At 34.2% G+C, this 19,734-nt stretch overlaps 1 protein-coding gene across 1 annotated transcript in view; it reads left to right on the top strand.

The window, feature by feature from the left end:
• Nucleotides 1-381: 381 nt before the first annotated feature.
• Nucleotides 382-19,734, top strand: part of corin (corin, serine peptidase) — a 143,910-nt gene continuing 124,557 nt past the window's right edge. Inside the window, exon 1 of the mRNA XM_036958423.1 lies at nt 382-578. Coding sequence (XP_036814318.1) covers nt 525-578 — 54 coding nt within the window. The 5' untranslated portion in view covers nt 382-524. The remainder of the gene's footprint in view (nt 579-19,734) is intronic.

The raw sequence follows: 19,734 nt of genomic DNA, 5'->3' as shown, positions 1-19,734 counted from the left end.
GAAACAGGAGCAGGAGTGTTGAAGGTTGAAGAGAGAAGAGAGTCAGGGGGAGAGAGAGAGTCAGGGGGAGAGAGAGTTAGGGGGAGTATGAGTCAGGGAGAGAGAGCGAGTCGGGGGGGGGGGTGTAGTCGGGGGAGTAAGAGTCAGGGAAAGAGAGTCAGGGGGAGAGAGAGTCAGGGAGAGAGAGAGTCAGGGGGGAGTAAGAGTCAGGGAGAAAGAGAGAGTCAGGGAAAGAGAGTCAGGGGGAGAGAGAGTCAGGGAAAGAGAGAGTCAGGGGGAGAGAGAGTCAGGGAAAGAGAGAGTCAGGGGGGAGTAAGAGTCAGGGAAAGAGAGAGAGTCAGGGGGGGAGAGAGAGGGAGTGTGTGTGTGTTAGTGGGAGGAGTCTGGGTAATGATAGGGCGGTAGAGGTTCTGCCTGGAGTCTTTCCCCTGGAGTCTCCCAGAGCAGCACTAGGCTACTGGAGATTTACCGTCTACCGTACGGGACAGAGATGAGTGTGAGGTGAGGGTAAAGAGGCAGGCATCATGTTACCATCTCGAGACATCACGGTCCCTCACGTCACCTTCAGCGGCACCGAGGTAAGAAACTCACTTCTCCTTTCTACATGTTTCACCTCCTCTCTCCCTTTCACATTCCTCCTATCGCTCCTCTGCTCTCTTAAATATTTTAGAGGCTATTAGAGAACATGTTTTTAAATATTTTAGAGGCTATTAGAGAACATGTTTTTAAATATTTTAGAGGCTATTAGAGAACATGTTTTTAAATATTTTAGAGGCTATTAGAGATGTTTTTCTTCTTGTTCTCCTGCATGGCATTTATTTGGATCTGTAATGGTCCTGTAATTTAATTCAGAAATAGTCCACGCCTCCATATAAACATTTTAGCTGTTGTTAAATTGTAGTGAGAATATCTCTTGAGAAACTTTAGCCAGAAACAACACACACAAACACAACTTCTATAGGCAGATTGCCCACATTCAGACGGCTGGTCCACATTCCCTCTGTCTGATTCGGTTAGTTCCCACCGGGAGATTATTTAATCCAACGGATCTCTTCCGGTCTGATCGGTTAACTGGCCCGCAGGTACGTGCGCCAGCAGCGCGGCTCCTATTTAAAGCGCACGAGGTGTGAAACCGTCTCCCCTTCTCCTCGAGCGACGCACCGGGCACGTCGCGTTTCCATGTGTGGGAGACAGAAACACAGTCACACTTTCTCTCTCCCCCCTCTCTCTCTAAAAATAACCGTCTTTCTCTTGAGTGGAGAGTTCAGATTCCCTCGTCCTGCACCGGGGGCACGCGGCTGTGCGGCTGGCTGAACGGAAAGTCTGAAGCGAAAAATACCTCGCGGATAAAAATACCCCCTTCCCCCCTCCACACACACACACACACACACACATAAGGGCTAGAGATGACGCTTAGTCCTAGTGCTGCTTCCGTTGGTGGAAAAAACGGGCACCGGAGACCTCATCCCCCTCGTAATTTACCTGGAAGGAAAGGATTCCCCCGACCAACAGAGTATCATATGCCGTTATTTTCCGTTACATCCACTTGGGTCAGAGCGAAATTGTCAACTCTGGAACGGCCAGTCCAATGTGAACAGAAGAGGTGACAGTTTAGTATATGTGAAGTGGTAAGCTAATTGATGACGCGCTAGGAGTGAATAACTATGTCATATTCATTTATTTTCGGGAAAAGACGGACGGCGTTCTTTGCGCACTGTTATGCACTAGGACCTTGTAGAGAGAAGAGCTATATAAATAGTTTGTATGGCTCTGTCATTTGTCGCCAAACCTAGAAGCGGTAATGTCCTGTGTCTCCCACTCCTGGTAAAGTCATTATTGTGAGTTTTGAGATGAGCGTCTGAAAGTCTCTTCTAACAACGAACTAGGCTAGAGGTATGGGTTAACTCAGGGACATTTAAAACAAAATTCAACCAACTAGGCTAGAGGTATGGGTTAACTCAGGGACATTTAAAACAAAATTCAACCAACTAGGCTACAGGTATGGGTTAACTCAGGGACATTTAAAACAAGATTCAACCAACTAGGCTAGAGGTATGGGTTAACTCAGGGACATTTAAAACAATATTCAACCAACTAGGCTAGAGGTATGGGTTAACTCAGGGACATTTAAAACAATATTCAACCAACTAGGCTAGAGGTATGGGTTAACTCAGGGACATTTAAAACAATATTCAACCAACTAGGCTAGAGGTATGGGTTAACTCAGGGACATTTAAAACAAAATTCAACCAACTAGGCTACAGGTATGGGTTAACTCAGGGACATTTAAAACAAGATTCAACCAACTAGGCTAGAGGTATGGGTTAACTCAGGGACATTTAAAACAATATTCAACCAACTAGGCTAGAGGTATGGGTTAACTCAGGGACATTTAAAACAATATTCAACCAACTAGGCTAGAGGTATGGGTTAACTCAGGGACATTTAAAACAATATTCAACCAACTAGGCTAGAGGTATGGGTTAACTCAGGGACATTTAAAACAAAATTCAACCAACTAGGCTACAGGTATGGGTTAACTCAGGGACATTTAAAACAAAATTCAACCAACTAGGCTACAGGTATGGGTTAACTCAGGGACATTTAAAACAAGATTCAACCAACTAGGCTAGAGGTATGGGTTAACTCAGGGACATTTAAAACAATATTCAACCAACTAGGCTAGAGGTATGGGTTAACTCAGGGACATTTAAAACAATATTCAACCAACTAGGCTAGAGGTATGGGTTAACTCAGGGACATTTAAAACAATATTCAACCAACTAGGCTAGAGGTATGGGTTAACTCAGGGACATTTAAAACAAGATTCAACCAACTAGGCTAGAGGTATGGGTTAACTCAGGGACATTTAAAACAATATTCAACCAACTAGGCTAGAGGTATGGGTTAACTCAGGGACATTTAAAACAATATTCAACCAACTAGGCTAGAGGTATGGGTTAACTCAGGGACATTTAAAACAAAATTCAACCAACTAGGCTAGAGGTATGGGTTAACTCAGGGACATTTAAAACAATATTCAACCAACTAGGCTAGAGGTATGGGTTAACTCAGGGACATTTAAAACAATATTCAACCAACTAGGCTAGAGGTATGGGTTAACTCAGGGACATTTAAAACAATATTCAACCAACTAGGCTAGAGGTATGGGTTAACTCAGGGACATTTAAAACAATATTCAACCAACTAGGCTAGAGGTATGGGTTAACTCAGGGACATTTAAAACAATATTCAACCAACTAGGCTAGAGGTATGGGTTAACTCAGGGACATTTAAAACAATATTCAACCAAACAAAGCATGAGACGATCTAACTATTATAGTACTGCTGACCTATCTAACTACTAGTTATAGTACTGCTGACCTATCTAACTACTAGTTATAGTACTGCTGACCTATCAAACTGTTATAATACTGCTGACCTATCTAACTACTAGTTATAGTACTGCTGACCTATCTAACTATTAGTTATAGTACTGCTGACCTATCTAACTATTAGTTATAATACTGCTGACCTATCTAACTATTAGTTATAGTACTGCTGACCTATCTAACTATTATAGTACTGCTGACCTATCTAACTACTAGTTATAGTACTGCTGACCTATCTAACTATTAGTTATTGTACTGCTGACCTATCTAACTATTATAGTACTGCTGACCTATCTAACTACTAGTTATAGTACTGCTGACCTATCTAACTATTATAGTACTGCTGACCTATCTAACTACTAGTTATAGTACTGCTGACCTATCTAACTATTATAGTACTGCTGACCTATCTAACTATTAGTTATAATACTGCTGACCTATCTAACTATTATAATACTGCTGACCTATCTAACTAATAGTTATAATACTGCTGACCTATCTAACTACTAGTTATAGTACTGCTGACCTATCTAACTGTTATAGTACTGCTGACCTATCTAACTATTATAGTACTGCTGACCTATCTAACTATTAGTTATAGTACTGCTGACCTATCTAACTACTAGTTATAGTACTGCTGACCTATCTAACTACTAGTTATAGTACTGCTGACCTATCTAACTACTAGTTATAGTACTGCTGACCTATCTAACTATTAGTTATAGTACTGCTGACCTATCTAACTATTAGTTATAGTACTGCTGACCTATCTAACTACTAGTTATAGTACTGCTGACCTATCTAACTACTAGTTATAGTACTGCTGACCTATCTAACTATTAGTTATAGTACTGCTGACCTATCTAACTATTATAGTACTGCTGACCTATCTAACTATTACAATACTGCTGACCTATCTAACTATTAGTTATAGTACTGCTGACCTGTCTAACTATTATAATACTGCTGACCTATCTAACTACTAGTTATAGTACTGCTGACCTATCTAACTATTAGTTATAGTACTGCTGACCTATCTAACTAATAGTTATAATACTGCTGACCTATCTAACTATTATAGTACTGCTGACCTATCTAACTACTAGTTATAGTACTGCTGACCTATCTAACTATTATACTACTGCTGACCTATCTAACTACTAGTTATAGTACTGCTGACCTATCTAACTATTAGTTATAGTACTGCTGACCTATCTAACTAATAGTTATAATACTGCTGACCTATCTAACTATTATAGTACTGCTGACCTATCTAACTACTAGTTATAGTACTGCTGACCTATCTAACTACTAGTTATAGTACTGCTGACCTATCTAACTATTAGTTATAATACTGCTGACCTATCTAACTATTAGTTATAGTACTGCTGACCTATCTAACTATTATAATACTGCTGACCTATCTTACTACTAGTTATAGTACTGCTGACCTATCTAACTATTAGTTATAGTACTGCTGACCTATCTAACTATTATAGTACTGCTGACCTATCTAACTATTATAATACTGCTGACCTATCTAACTATTAGTTATAGTACTGCTGACCTATCTAACTATTATAATACTGCTGACCTATCTAACTACTAGTTATAGTACTGCTGACCTATCTAACTATTATAATACTGCTGACCTATCTAACTACTAGTTATAGTACTGCTGACCTATCTAACTATTATAGTACTGCTGACCTATCTAACTACTAGTTATAGTACTGCTGACCTATCTAACTATTAGTTATAGTACTGCTGACCTATCTAACTCCTAGTTATAGTACTGCTGACCTATCTAACTATTAGTTATAATACTGCTGACCTATCTAACTACTAGTTATAGTACTGCTGACCTATCTAACTATTAGTTATAGTACTGCTGACCTATCTAACTATTATAGTACTGCTGACCTATCTAACTACTAGTTATTGTACTGCTGACCTATCTAACTATTAGTTATAGTACTGCTGACCTATCTAACTATTAGTTATAATACTGCTGACCTATCTAACTACTATAATACTGCTGACCTATCTAACTACTAGTTATAGTACTGCTGACCTATCTAACTATTAGTTATAGTACTGCTGACCTATCTAACTATTAGTTATAGTACTGCTGACCTATCTAACTATTAGTTATAGTACTGCTGACCTATCTAACTATTACTTATAGTACTGCTGACCTATCTAACTATTAGTTATAGTACTGCTGACCTATCTAACTATTATAATACTGCTGACCTATCTAACTACTAGTTATAGTACTGCTGACCTATCTAACTATTAGATATAATACTGCTGACCTATCTAACTATTAGTTATAGTACTGCTGACCTATCTAACTATTAGTTATAGTACTGCTGACCTATCTAACTATTAGTTATAGTACTGCTGACCTATCTAACTATTATAATACTGCTGACCTATCTAACTATTATAATACTGCTGACCTATCTAACTATTAGTTATAGTACTGCTGACCTATCTAACTATTAGTTATAGTACTGCTGACCTATCTAACTATTAGTTATAGTACTGCTGACCAATCTAACTATTATAATACTGCTGACCTATCTAACTATTATAATACTGCTGACCTATCTAACTATTATAATACTGCTGACCTATCTAACTATTATAATACTGCTGACCTATCTAACTGTTATAATACTGCTGACCTATCTAACTGTTATAATACTGCTGACCTATCTAACTATTAGTTATAGTACTGCTGACCTATCTAACTATTATAATACTGCTGACCTATCTAACTATTATAATACTGCTGACCTATCTAACTATTATAATACTGCTGACCTATCTAACTACTAGTTATAGTACTGCTGACCTATCTAACTATTAGTTATAGCACTGCTGACCTATCTAACTATTAGTTATAGTACTGCTGACCTATCTAACTATTATAATACTGCTGACCTATCTAACTATTAGTTATAGTACTGCTGACCTATCTAACTATTAGTTATAGTACTGCTGACCTATCTAACTATTAGTTATAGTACTGCTGACCTATCTAACTATTAGTTATAGTACTGCTGACCTATCTAACTATTAGTTATTGTACTGCTGACCTATCTAACTATTATAATACTGCTGACCTATCTAACTACTAGTTATAGTACTGCTGACCTATCTAACTATTAGTTATAATACTGCTGACCTATCTAACTATTAGTTATAATACTGCTGACCTATCTAACTATTAGTTATAGTACTGCTGACCTATCTAACTATTAGTTATAATACTGCTGACCTATCTAACTATTAGTTATAGTACTGCTGACCTATCTAACTATTATAATACTGCTGACCTATCTAACTATTATAACACTGCTGACCTATCTAACTATTAGTTATAGTACTGCTGACCTATCTAACTATTAGTTATAGTACTGCTGACCTATCTAACTATTATAATACTGCTGACCTATCTAACTATTATAATACTGCTGACCTATCTAACTATTAGTTATAATACTGCTGACCTCTCTAACTATTAGTTATAGTACTGCTGACCTATCTAACTATTAGTTATAGTACTGCTGACCTATCTAACTATTATAATACTGCTGACCTATCTAACTATTAGTTATAGTACTGCTGACCTATCTAACTATTAGTTATAGTACTGCTGACCTATCTAACTATTAGTTATAATACTGCTGACCTATCTAACTACGAGTTATAGTACTGCTGACCTATCTAACTATTAGTTATACTACTGCTGACCTATCTAACTATTAGTTATAGTACTGCTGACCTATCTAACTATTATAATACTGCTGACCTATCTAACTATTATAATAGTGCTGACCTATCTAACTATTATAATACTGCTGACCTATCTAACTATTATAATACTGCTGACCTATCTAACTACAAGTTATAGTACTGCTGACCTATCTAACTATTAGTTATAGTACTGCTGACCTATCTAACTATTATAATACTGCTGACCTATCTAACTAATAGTTATAGTACTGCTGACCTATCTAACTATTAGTTATATTACTGCTGACCTATCTAACTAATAGTTATAATACTGCTGACCTATCTAACTATTAGTTATTGTACTGCTGACCTATCTAACTAATAGTTATAATACTGCTGACCTATCTAACTATTAGTTATAGTACTGCTGACCTATCTAACTATTATAATACTGCTGACCTATCTAACTACTAGTTATAGTACTGCTGACCTATCTAACTATTAGTTATAATACTGCTGACCTATCTAACTATTAGTTATTGTACTGCTGACCTATCTAACTATTAGTTATAGTACTGCTGACCTATCTAACTATTAGTTATAGTACTGCTGATCTATCTAACTATTAGTTATAATACTGCTGACCTATCTAACTATTAGTTATACTACTGCTGACCTATCTAACTATTAGTTATAGTACTGCTGACCTATCTAACTAATAGTTATAATACTGCTGACCTATCTAACTATTAGTTATAGTACTGCTGACCTATCTAACTATTAGTTATAGTACTGCTGACCTATCTAACTATTATAATACTGCTGACCTATCTAACTACTAGTTATAGTACTGCTGACCTATCTAACTATTAGTTATAGTACTGCTGACCTATCTAACTATTATAATACTGCTGACCTATCTAACTATTATAATACTGCTGACCTATCTAACTATTATAGTACTGCTGACCTATCTAACTACTAGTTATAGTACTGCTGACCTATCTAACTATTATAATACTACTGACCTATCTAACTACTAGTTATAGTACTGCTGACCTATCTAACTATTAGTTATAGTACTGCTGACCTATCTAACTACTAGTTAGAGTACTGCTGACCTATCTAACTATTATAATACTGCTGACTTATCTAACTACTAGTTATAGTACTGCTGACCTATCTAACTGTTATAATACTGCTGACCTATCTAACTACTAGTTATAGTACTGCTGACGTATCTAACTATTATAATACTGCTGACCTATCTAACTACTAGTTATAGTACTGGTGACCTATCTAACTATTAGTTATTGTACTGCTGACCTATCTAACTACTAGTTATAGTACTGCTGACCTATCTAACTATTAGTTATAGTACTGCTGACCTATCTAACTACTAGTTATAATACTGCTGACCTATCTAACTATTAGTTATAGTACTGCTGACCTATCTAACTATTATAGTACTGCTGACCTATCTAACTAATAGTTATAGTACTGCTGACCTATCTAACTATTAGTTATAGTACTGCTGACATATCTAACTACTAGTTATAGTACTGCTGACCTATCTAACTATTAGTTATAGTACTGCTGACCTATCTAACTATTATAATACTGCTGACCTATCTAACTACTAGTTATAGTACTGCTGACCTATCTAACTATTAGTTATAATACTGCTGACCTAGCTAACTATTATAGTACTGCTGACCTATCTAACTATTATAATACTGCTGACCTATCTAACTATTATAATACTACTGACCTATCTAACTACTAGTTATAGTACTGCTGACCTATCTAACTATTAGTTATAATACTGCTGACCTAGCTAACTATTATAGTACTGCTGACCTATCTAACTATTATAATACTGCTGACCTATCTAACTACTAGTTATTGTACTGCTGACCTATCTAACTATTAGTTATAGTACTGCTGACCTATCAAACTATTAGTTATAATACTGCTGACCTATCTAACTATTAGTTATAGTACTGCTGACCTATCTAACTATTAGTTATAGTACTGCTGACCTATCTAACTATTATAGTACTGCTGACCTATCTAACTAATAGTTATAATACTGCTGACCTATCTAACTATTAGTTATAGTACTGCTGACCTAACTATTATAGTACTGCTGACCTATCTAACTATTATAATACTGCTGACCTATCTAACTATTAGTTATAGTACTGCTGACCTATCTAACTATTAGTTATAGTACTGCTGACCTATCTAACTAATAGTTATAGTACTGCTGACCTATCTAACTATTAGTTATAGTACTGCTGACCTATCTAACTATTAGTTATAGTACTGCTGACCTATCTAACTATTATAATACTGCTGACCTATCTAACTATTATAATACTGCTGACCTATCTAACTACGAGTTATAGTACTGCTGACCTATCTAACTATTAGTTATAGTACTGCTGACCTATCTAACAATTATAATACTGCTGACCTATCTAACTAATAGTTATAGTACTGCTGACCTATCTAACTATTAGTTATAGTACTGCTGACCTATCTAACTAATAGTTATAATACTGCTGACCTATCTAACTATTAGTTATTGTACTGCTGACCTATCTAACTAATAGTTATAATACTGCTGACCTATCTAACTATTAGTTATAGTACTGCTGACCTATCTAACTATTATAATACTGCTGACCTATCTAACTACTAGTTATAGTACTGCTGACCTATCTAACTATTAGTTATAATACTGCTGACCTATCTAACTATTAGTTATTGTACTGCTGACCTATCTAACTATTAGTTATAGTACTGCTGACCTATCTAACTATTAGTTATAGTACTGCTGACCTATCTAACTATTAGTTATAATACTGCTGACCTATCTAACTATTAGTTATACTACTGCTGACCTATCTAACTATTAGTTATAGTACTGCTGACCTATCTAACTAATAGTTATAATACTGCTGACCTATCTAACTATTAGTTATAGTACTGCTGACCTATCTAACTATTAGTTATAGTACTGCTGACCTATCTAACTATTATAATACTGCTGACCTATCTAACTACTAGTTATAGTACTGCTGACCTATCTAACTATTAGTTATAGTACTGCTGACCTATCTAACTATTATAATACTGCTGACCTATCTAACTATTATAATACTGCTGACCTATCTAACTATTATAGTACTGCTGACCTATCTAACTACTAGTTATAGTACTGCTGACCTATCTAACTATTATAATACTACTGACCTATCTAACTACTAGTTATAGTACTGCTGACCTATCTAACTATTAGTTATAGTACTGCTGACCTATCTAACTACTAGTTATAGTACTGCTGACCTATCTAACTATTATAATACTGCTGACTTATCTAACTACTAGTTATAGTACTGCTGACCTATCTAACTGTTATAATACTGCTGACCTATCTAACTACTAGTTATAGTACTGCTGACGTATCTAACTATTATAATACTGCTGACCTATCTAACTACTAGTTATAGTACTGGTGACCTATCTAACTATTAGTTATTGTACTGCTGACCTATCTAACTACTAGTTATAGTACTGCTGACCTATCTAACTATTAGTTATAGTACTGCTGACCTATCTAACTACTAGTTATAATACTGCTGACCTATCTAACTATTAGTTATAGTACTGCTGACCTATCTAACTACTAGTTATAATACTGCTGACCTATCTAACTATTAGTTATAGTACTGCTGACCTATCTAACTATTATAGTACTGCTGACCTATCTAACTAATAGTTATAGTACTGCTGACCTATCTAACTATTAGTTATAGTACTGCTGACATATCTAACTACTAGTTATAGTACTGCTGACCTATCTAACTATTAGTTATAGTACTGCTGACCTATCTAACTATTAGTTATAATACTGCTGACCTAGCTAACTATTATAGTACTGCTGACCTATCTAACTATTATAATACTGCTGACCTATCTAACTATTATAATACTACTGACCTATCTAACTACTAGTTATAGTACTGCTGACCTATCTAACTATTAGTTATAATACTGCTGACCTAGCTAACTATTATAGTACTGCTGACCTATCTAACTATTATAATACTGCTGACCTATCTAACTATTATAATACTACTGACCTATCTAACTACTAGTTATAGTACTGCTGACCTATCTAACTATTAGTTATAATACTGCTGACCTAGCTAACTATTATAGTACTGCTGACCTATCTAACTATTATAATACTGCTGACCTATCTAACTACTAGTTATTGTACTGCTGACCTATCTAACTATTAGTTATAGTACTGCTGACCTATCAAACTATTAGTTATAATACTGCTGACCTATCTAACTATTAGTTATAGTACTGCTGACCTATCTAACTATTAGTTATAGTACTGCTGACCTATCTAACTATTATAGTACTGCTGACCTATCTAACTAATAGTTATAATACTGCTGACCTATCTAACTATTAGTTATAGTACTGCTGACCTAACTATTATAGTACTGCTGACCTATCTAACTATTATAATACTGCTGACCTATTTAACTATTATAGTACTGCTGACCTATCTAACTATTAGTTATAGTACTGCTGACCTATCTAACTATTAGTTATAGTACTGCTGACCTATCTAACTAATAGTTATAGTACTGCTGACCTATCTAACTATTAGTTATAGTACTGCTGACCTATCTAACTATTAGTTATAGTACTGCTGACCTATCTAACTATTATAATACTGCTGACCTATCTAACTATTATAATACTGCTGACCTATCTAACTACGAGTTATAGTACTGCTGACCTATCTAACTATTAGTTATAGTACTGCTGACCTATCTAACAATTATAATACTGCTGACCTATCTAACTAATAGTTATAGTACTGCTGACCTATCTAACTATTAGTTATAGTACTGCTGACCTATCTAACTAATAGTTATAATACTGCTGACCTATCTAACTATTAGTTGTTGTACTGCTGACCTATCTAACTAATAGTTATAATACTGCTGACCTATCTAACTATTAGTTATAGTACTGCTGACCTATCTAACTATTATAATACTGCTGACCTATCTAACTACTAGTTATAGTACTGCTGACCTATCTAACTATTAGTTATAGTACTGCTGACCTATCTAACAATTATAATACTGCTGACCTATCTAACTAATAGTTATAGTACTGCTGACCTATCTAACTATTAGTTATAGTACCTCTGACCTATCTAACTAATAGTTATGATACTGCTGACCTATCTAACTATTAGTTATTGTACTGCTGACCTATCTAACTAATAGTTATAATACTGCTGACCTATCTAACTATTAGTTATAGTACTGCTGACCTATCTAACTATTATAATACTGCTGACCTATCTAACTACTAGTTATAGTACTGCTGACCTATCTAACTATTAGTTATAATACTGCTGACCTATCTAACTATTAGTTATAGTACTGCTGACCTATCTAACTATTAGTTATAGTACTGCTGACCTATCTAACTATTAGTTATAGTACTGCTGACCTATCTAACTATTAGTTATAATACTGCTGACCTATCTAACTATTAGTTATTGTACTGCTGACCTATCTAACTACTAGTTATAGTACTGCTGACCTATCTAACTATTAGTTATAGTACTGCTGACCTATCTAACTATTAGTTATAGTACTGCTGACCTATCTAACTATTAGTTATAATACTGCTGACCTATCTAACTATTAGTTATTGTACTGCTGACCTATCTAACTACTAGTTATAGTACTGCTGACCTATCTAACTATTAGTTATAGTACTGCTGCCCTATCTAACTATTAGTTATAATACTGCTGACCTATCTAACTATTAGTTATAGTACTGCTGACCTATCTAACTATTAGTTATAGTACTGCTGACCTATCTAACTATTAGTTATTGTACTGCTGACCTATCTAACTAATAGTTATAATACTGCTGACCTATCTAACTATTATAATACTACTGACCTATCTAACTACTAGTTATAGTACTGCTGACCTATCTAACTATTAGTTATAATACTGCTGACCTAGATAACTATTAAAGTACCGCTGACCTATCTAACTATTATAATACTGCTGACCTATCTAACTATTAGTTATAGTACTGCTGACCTATCTAACTATTAGTTATAGTACTGCTGACCTATCTAACTACTAGTTATAGTACTGCTGACCTATCTAACTATTAGTTATAGTACTGCTGACCTATCTAACTATTAGTTATAGTACTGCTGACCTATCTAACTACTAGTTATAGTACTGCTGACCTATCTAAGTATTATAATACTGCTGACCTATCTAACTATTAGTTATAGTACTGCTGACCTATCTAACTACTATAATACTGCTGACCTATCTAACTACTAGTTATAGTACTGCTGACCTATCTAACTAATAGTTATAGTACTGCTGACCTATCTAACTAATAGTTATAGTACTGCTGACCTATCTAACTATTAGTTATAGTACTGCTGACCTATCTAACTATTAGTTATAGTACTGCTGACCTATCAAACTATTAGTTATAATACTGCTGACCTATCTAACTATTAGTAATAGTACTGCTGACCTATCTAACTACTAGTTATAGTACTGCTGACCTATCTAACTACTAGTTATAGTACTGCTGACCTATCTAACTATTAGTTATAATACTGCTGACCTACCTAACTATTATAGTACTGCTGACCTATCTAACTATTAGTTATAATACTGCTGACCTATCTAACTTTTATAATACTGCTGACCTATCTAACTATTAGTTATAGTACTGCTGACCTATCTAACTACTAGTTATAGTACTGCTGACCTATCTAACTACTAGTTATAGTACTGCTGACCTATCTAACTATTAGTTATAATACTGCTGACCTATCTAACTATTATAATACTGCTGACCTATCTAACTATTAGTTATAGTACTGCTGACCTATCTAACTATTAGTTATAGTACTGCTGACCTATCTAACTGTTATAATACTGCTGACCTATCTAACTATTAGTTATAATACTGCTGACCTATCTAGCTGTTATAATACTGCTGACCTATCTAACTACTAGTTATAGTACTGCTGACCTATCTAACTATTAGTTATAGTACTGCTGACCTATCTAACTGTTATAATACTGCTGACCTATCTAACTATTAGTTATAATACTGCTGCCCTATCTAACTATTAGTTATAGTACTGCTGACCTATCTAACTATTAGTTATAGTACTGCTGACCTATCTAACTATTAGTTATAGTACTGCTGACCTATCTTACTATTAGTTATAGTACTGCTGACCTATCTAACTACTAGTTATAGTACTGCTGACCTATCTAACTATTATAATACTGCTGACTTATCTAACTACTAGTTATAGTACTGCTGACCTATCTAACTGTTATAATACTGCTGACCTATCTAACTACTAGTTATAGTACTGCTGACGTATCTAACTATTATAATACTGCTGACCTATCTAACTACTAGTTATAGTACTGGTGACCTATCTAACTATTAGTTATTGTACTGCTGACCTATCTAACTACTAGTTATAGTACTGCTGACCTATCTAACTATTAGTTATAGTACTGCTGACCTATCTAACTACTAGTTATAATACTGCTGACCTATCTAACTATTAGTTATAGTACTGCTGACCTATCTAACTACTAGTTATAATACTGCTGACCTATCTAACTATTAGTTATAGTACTGCTGACCTATCTAACTATTATAGTACTGCTGACCTATCTAACTAATAGTTATAGTACTGCTGACCTATCTAACTATTAGTTATAGTACTGCTGACATATCTAACTACTAGTTATAGTACTGCTGACCTATCTAACTATTAGTTATAGTACTGCTGACCTATCTAACTATTATAATACTGCTGACCTATCTAACTACTAGTTATAGTACTGCTGACCTATCTAACTATTAGTTATAATACTGCTGACCTAGCTAACTATTATAGTACTGCTGACCTATCTAACTATTATAATACTGCTGACCTATCTAACTATTATAATACTACTGACCTATCTAACTACTAGTTATAGTACTGCTGACCTATCTAACTATTAGTTATAATACTGCTGACCTAGCTAACTATTATAGTACTGCTGACCTATCTAACTATTATAATACTGCTGACCTATCTAACTACTAGTTATTGTACTGCTGACCTATCTAACTATTAGTTATAGTACTGCTGACCTATCAAACTATTAGTTATAATACTGCTGACCTATCTAACTATTAGTTATAGTACTGCTGACCTATCTAACTATTAGTTATAGTACTGCTGACCTATCTAACTATTATAGTACTGCTGACCTATCTAACTAATAGTTATAATACTGCTGACCTATCTAACTATTAGTTATAGTACTGCTGACCTAACTATTATAGTACTGCTGACCTATCTAACTATTATAATACTGCTGACCTATCTAACTATTATAGTACTGCTGACCTATCTAACTATTAGTTATAGTACTGCTGACCTATCTAACTATTAGTTATAGTACTGCTGACCTATCTAACTAATAGTTATAGTACTGCTGACCTATCTAACTATTAGTTATAGTACTGCTGACCTATCTAACTATTAGTTATAGTACTGCTGACCTATCTAACTATTATAATACTGCTGACCTATCTAACTATTATAATACTGCTGACCTATCTAACTACGAGTTATAGTACTGCTGACCTATCTAACTATTAGTTATAGTACTGCTGACCTATCTAACAATTATAATACTGCTGACCTATCTAACTAATAGTTATAGTACTGCTGACCTATCTAACTATTAGTTATAGTACTGCTGACCTATCTAACTAATAGTTATAATACTGCTGACCTATCTAACTATTAGTTATTGTACTGCTGACCTATCTAACTAATAGTTATAATACTGCTGACCTATCTAACTATTAGTTATAGTACTGCTGACCTATCTAACTATTATAATACTGCTGACCTATCTAACTACTAGTTATAGTACTGCTGACCTATCTAACTATTAGTTATAGTACTGCTGACCTATCTAACAATTATAATACTGCTGACCTATCTAACTAATAGTTATAGTACTGCTGACCTATCTAACTATTAGTTATAGTACCTCTGACCTATCTAACTAATAGTTATGATACTGCTGACCTATCTAACTATTAGTTATTGTACTGCTGACCTATCTAACTAATAGTTATAATACTGCTGACCTATCTAACTATTAGTTATAGTACTGCTGACCTATCTAACTATTATAATACTGCTGACCTATCTAACTACTAGTTATAGTACTGCTGACCTATCTAACTATTAGTTATAATACTGCTGACCTATCTAACTATTAGTTATAGTACTGCTGACCTATCTAACTATTAGTTATAGTACTGCTGACCTATCTAACTATTAGTTATAGTACTGCTGACCTATCTAACTATTAGTTATAATACTGCTGACCTATCTAACTATTAGTTATTGTACTGCTGACCTATCTAACTACTAGTTATAGTACTGCTGACCTATCTAACTATTAGTTATAGTACTGCTGACCTATCTAACTATTAGTTATAGTACTGCTGACCTATCTAACTATTAGTTATAATACTGCTGACCTATCTAACTATTAGTTATTGTACTGCTGACCTATCTAACTACTAGTTATAGTACTGCTGACCTATCTAACTATTAGTTATAGTACTGCTGCCCTATCTAACTATTAGTTATAATACTGCTGACCTATCTAACTATTAGTTATAGTACTGCTGACCTATCTAACTATTAGTTATAGTACTGCTGACCTATCTAACTATTAGTTATTGTACTGCTGACCTATCTAACTAATAGTTATAATACTGCTGACCTATCTAACTATTATAATACTACTGACCTATCTAACTACTAGTTATAGTACTGCTGACCTATCTAACTATTAGTTATAATACTGCTGACCTAGATAACTATTATAGTACCGCTGACCTATCTAACTATTATAATACTGCTGACCTATCTAACTATTAGTTATAGTACTGCTGACCTATCTAACTATTAGTTATAGTACTGCTGACCTATCTAACTACTAGTTATAGTACTGCTGACCTATCTAAGTATTATAATACTGCTGACCTATCTAACTATTAGTTATAGTACTGCTGACCTATCTAACTACTATAATACTGCTGACCTATCTAACTACTAGTTATAGTACTGCTGACCTATCTAACTAATAGTTATAGTACTGCTGACCTATCTAACTAATAGTTATAGTACTGCTGACCTATCTAACTATTAGTTATAGTACTGCTGACCTATCTAACTATTAGTTATAGTACTGCTGACCTATCAAACTATTAGTTATAATACTGCTGACCTATCTAACTATTAGTAATAGTACTGCTGACCTATCTAACTACTAGTTATAGTACTGCTGACCTATCTAACTACTAGTTATAGTACTGCTGACCTATCTAACTATTAGTTATAATACTGCTGACCTACCTAACTATTATAGTACTGCTGACCTATCTAACTATTAGTTATAATACTGCTGACCTATCTAACTTTTATAATACTGCTGACCTATCTAACTATTAGTTATAGTACTGCTGACCTATCTAACTACTAGTTATAGTACTGCTGACCTATCTAACTACTAGTTATAGTACTGCTGACCTATCTAACTATTAGTTATAATACTGCTGACCTATCTAACTATTATAATACTGCTGACCTATCTAACTATTAGTTATAGTACTGCTGACCTATCTAACTATTAGTTATAGTACTGCTGACCTATCTAACTGTTATAATACTGCTGACCTATCTAACTAATAGTTATAATACTGCTGACCTATCTAACTATTATAATACTACTGACCTATCTAACTACTAGTTATAGTACTGCTGACCTATCTAACTATTAGTTATAATACTGCTGACCTAGATAACTATTATAGTACCGCTGACCTATCTAACTATTAGTTATAGTACTGCTGACCTATCTAACTATTAGTTATAGTACTGCTGACCTATCTAACTACTAGTTATAGTACTGCTGACCTATCTAAGTATTATAATACTGCTGACCTATCTAACTATTAGTTATAGTACTGCTGACCTATCTAACTACTATAATACTGCTGACCTATCTAACTACTAGTTATAGTACTGCTGACCTATCTAACTAATAGTTATAGTACTGCTGACCTATCTAACTAATAGTTATAGTACTGCTGACCTATCTAACTATTAGTTATAGTACTGCTGACCTATCTAACTATTAGTTATAGTACTGCTGACCTATCAAACTATTAGTTATAATACTGCTGACCTATCTAACTATTAGTAATAGTACTGCTGACCTATCTAACTACTAGTTATAGTACTGCTGACCTATCTAACTACTAGTTATAGTACTGCTGACCTATCTAACTATTAGTTATAATACTGCTGACCTACCTAACTATTATAGTACTGCTGACCTATCTAACTATTAGTTATAATACTGCTGACCTATCTAACTTTTATAATACTGCTGACCTATCTAACTATTAGTTATAGTACTGCTGACCTATCTAACTACTAGTTATAGTACTGCTGACCTATCTAACTACTAGTTATAGTACTGCTGACCTATCTAACTATTAGTTATAATACTGCTGACCTATCTAACTATTATAATACTGCTGACCTATCTAACTATTAGTTATAGTACTGCTGACCTATCTAACTATTAGTTATAGTACTGCTGACCTATCTAACTGTTATAATACTGCTGACCTATCTAACTATTAGTTATAATACTGCTGACCTATCTAGCTGTTATAATACTGCTGACCTATCTAACTACTAGTTATAGTACTGCTGACCTATCTAACTATTAGTTATAGTACTGCTGACCTATCTAACTGTTATAATACTGCTGACCTATCTAACTATTAGTTATAATACTGCTGCCCTATCTAACTATTAGTTATAGTACTGCTGACCTATCTAACTATTAGTTATAGTACTGCTGACCTATCTAACTATTAGTTATAGTACTGCTGACCTATCTAACTATTATAATACTGCTGACCTATCTAACTACTAGTTATAGTACTGCTGACCTATCTAACTATTATAATACTGCTGACCTATCTAACTACTAGTTATAGTACTGCTGACCTATCTAACTTCTAGTTATAGTACTGCTGACCTATCTAACTATTAGTTATAATACTGCTGACCTATCTAACTGTTATAATACTGCTGACCTATCTAACTACTAGTTATAGTACTGCTGACCTATCTAACTATTATAATACTGCTGACCTATCTAACTACTAGTTATAGTACTGCTGACCTATCTAACTATTATAATACTGCTGACTTATCTAACTACTAGTTATAGTACTGCTGACCTATCTAACTGTTATAATACTGCTGACCTATCTAACTACTAGTTATAGTACTGCTGACGTATCTAACTATTATAATACTGCTGACCTATCTAACTACTAGTTATAGTACTGGTGACCTATCTAACTATTAGTT

Source organism: Oncorhynchus mykiss, chromosome 21, assembly GCF_013265735.2.
Source record: "Oncorhynchus mykiss isolate Arlee chromosome 21, USDA_OmykA_1.1, whole genome shotgun sequence".
NCBI classification, from domain to species: domain Eukaryota; kingdom Metazoa; phylum Chordata; class Actinopteri; order Salmoniformes; family Salmonidae; genus Oncorhynchus; species Oncorhynchus mykiss.
The sequence above is the reverse complement of the archived record's forward strand: the minus strand, read 5'-3'. Positions and strand labels throughout refer to the sequence as shown.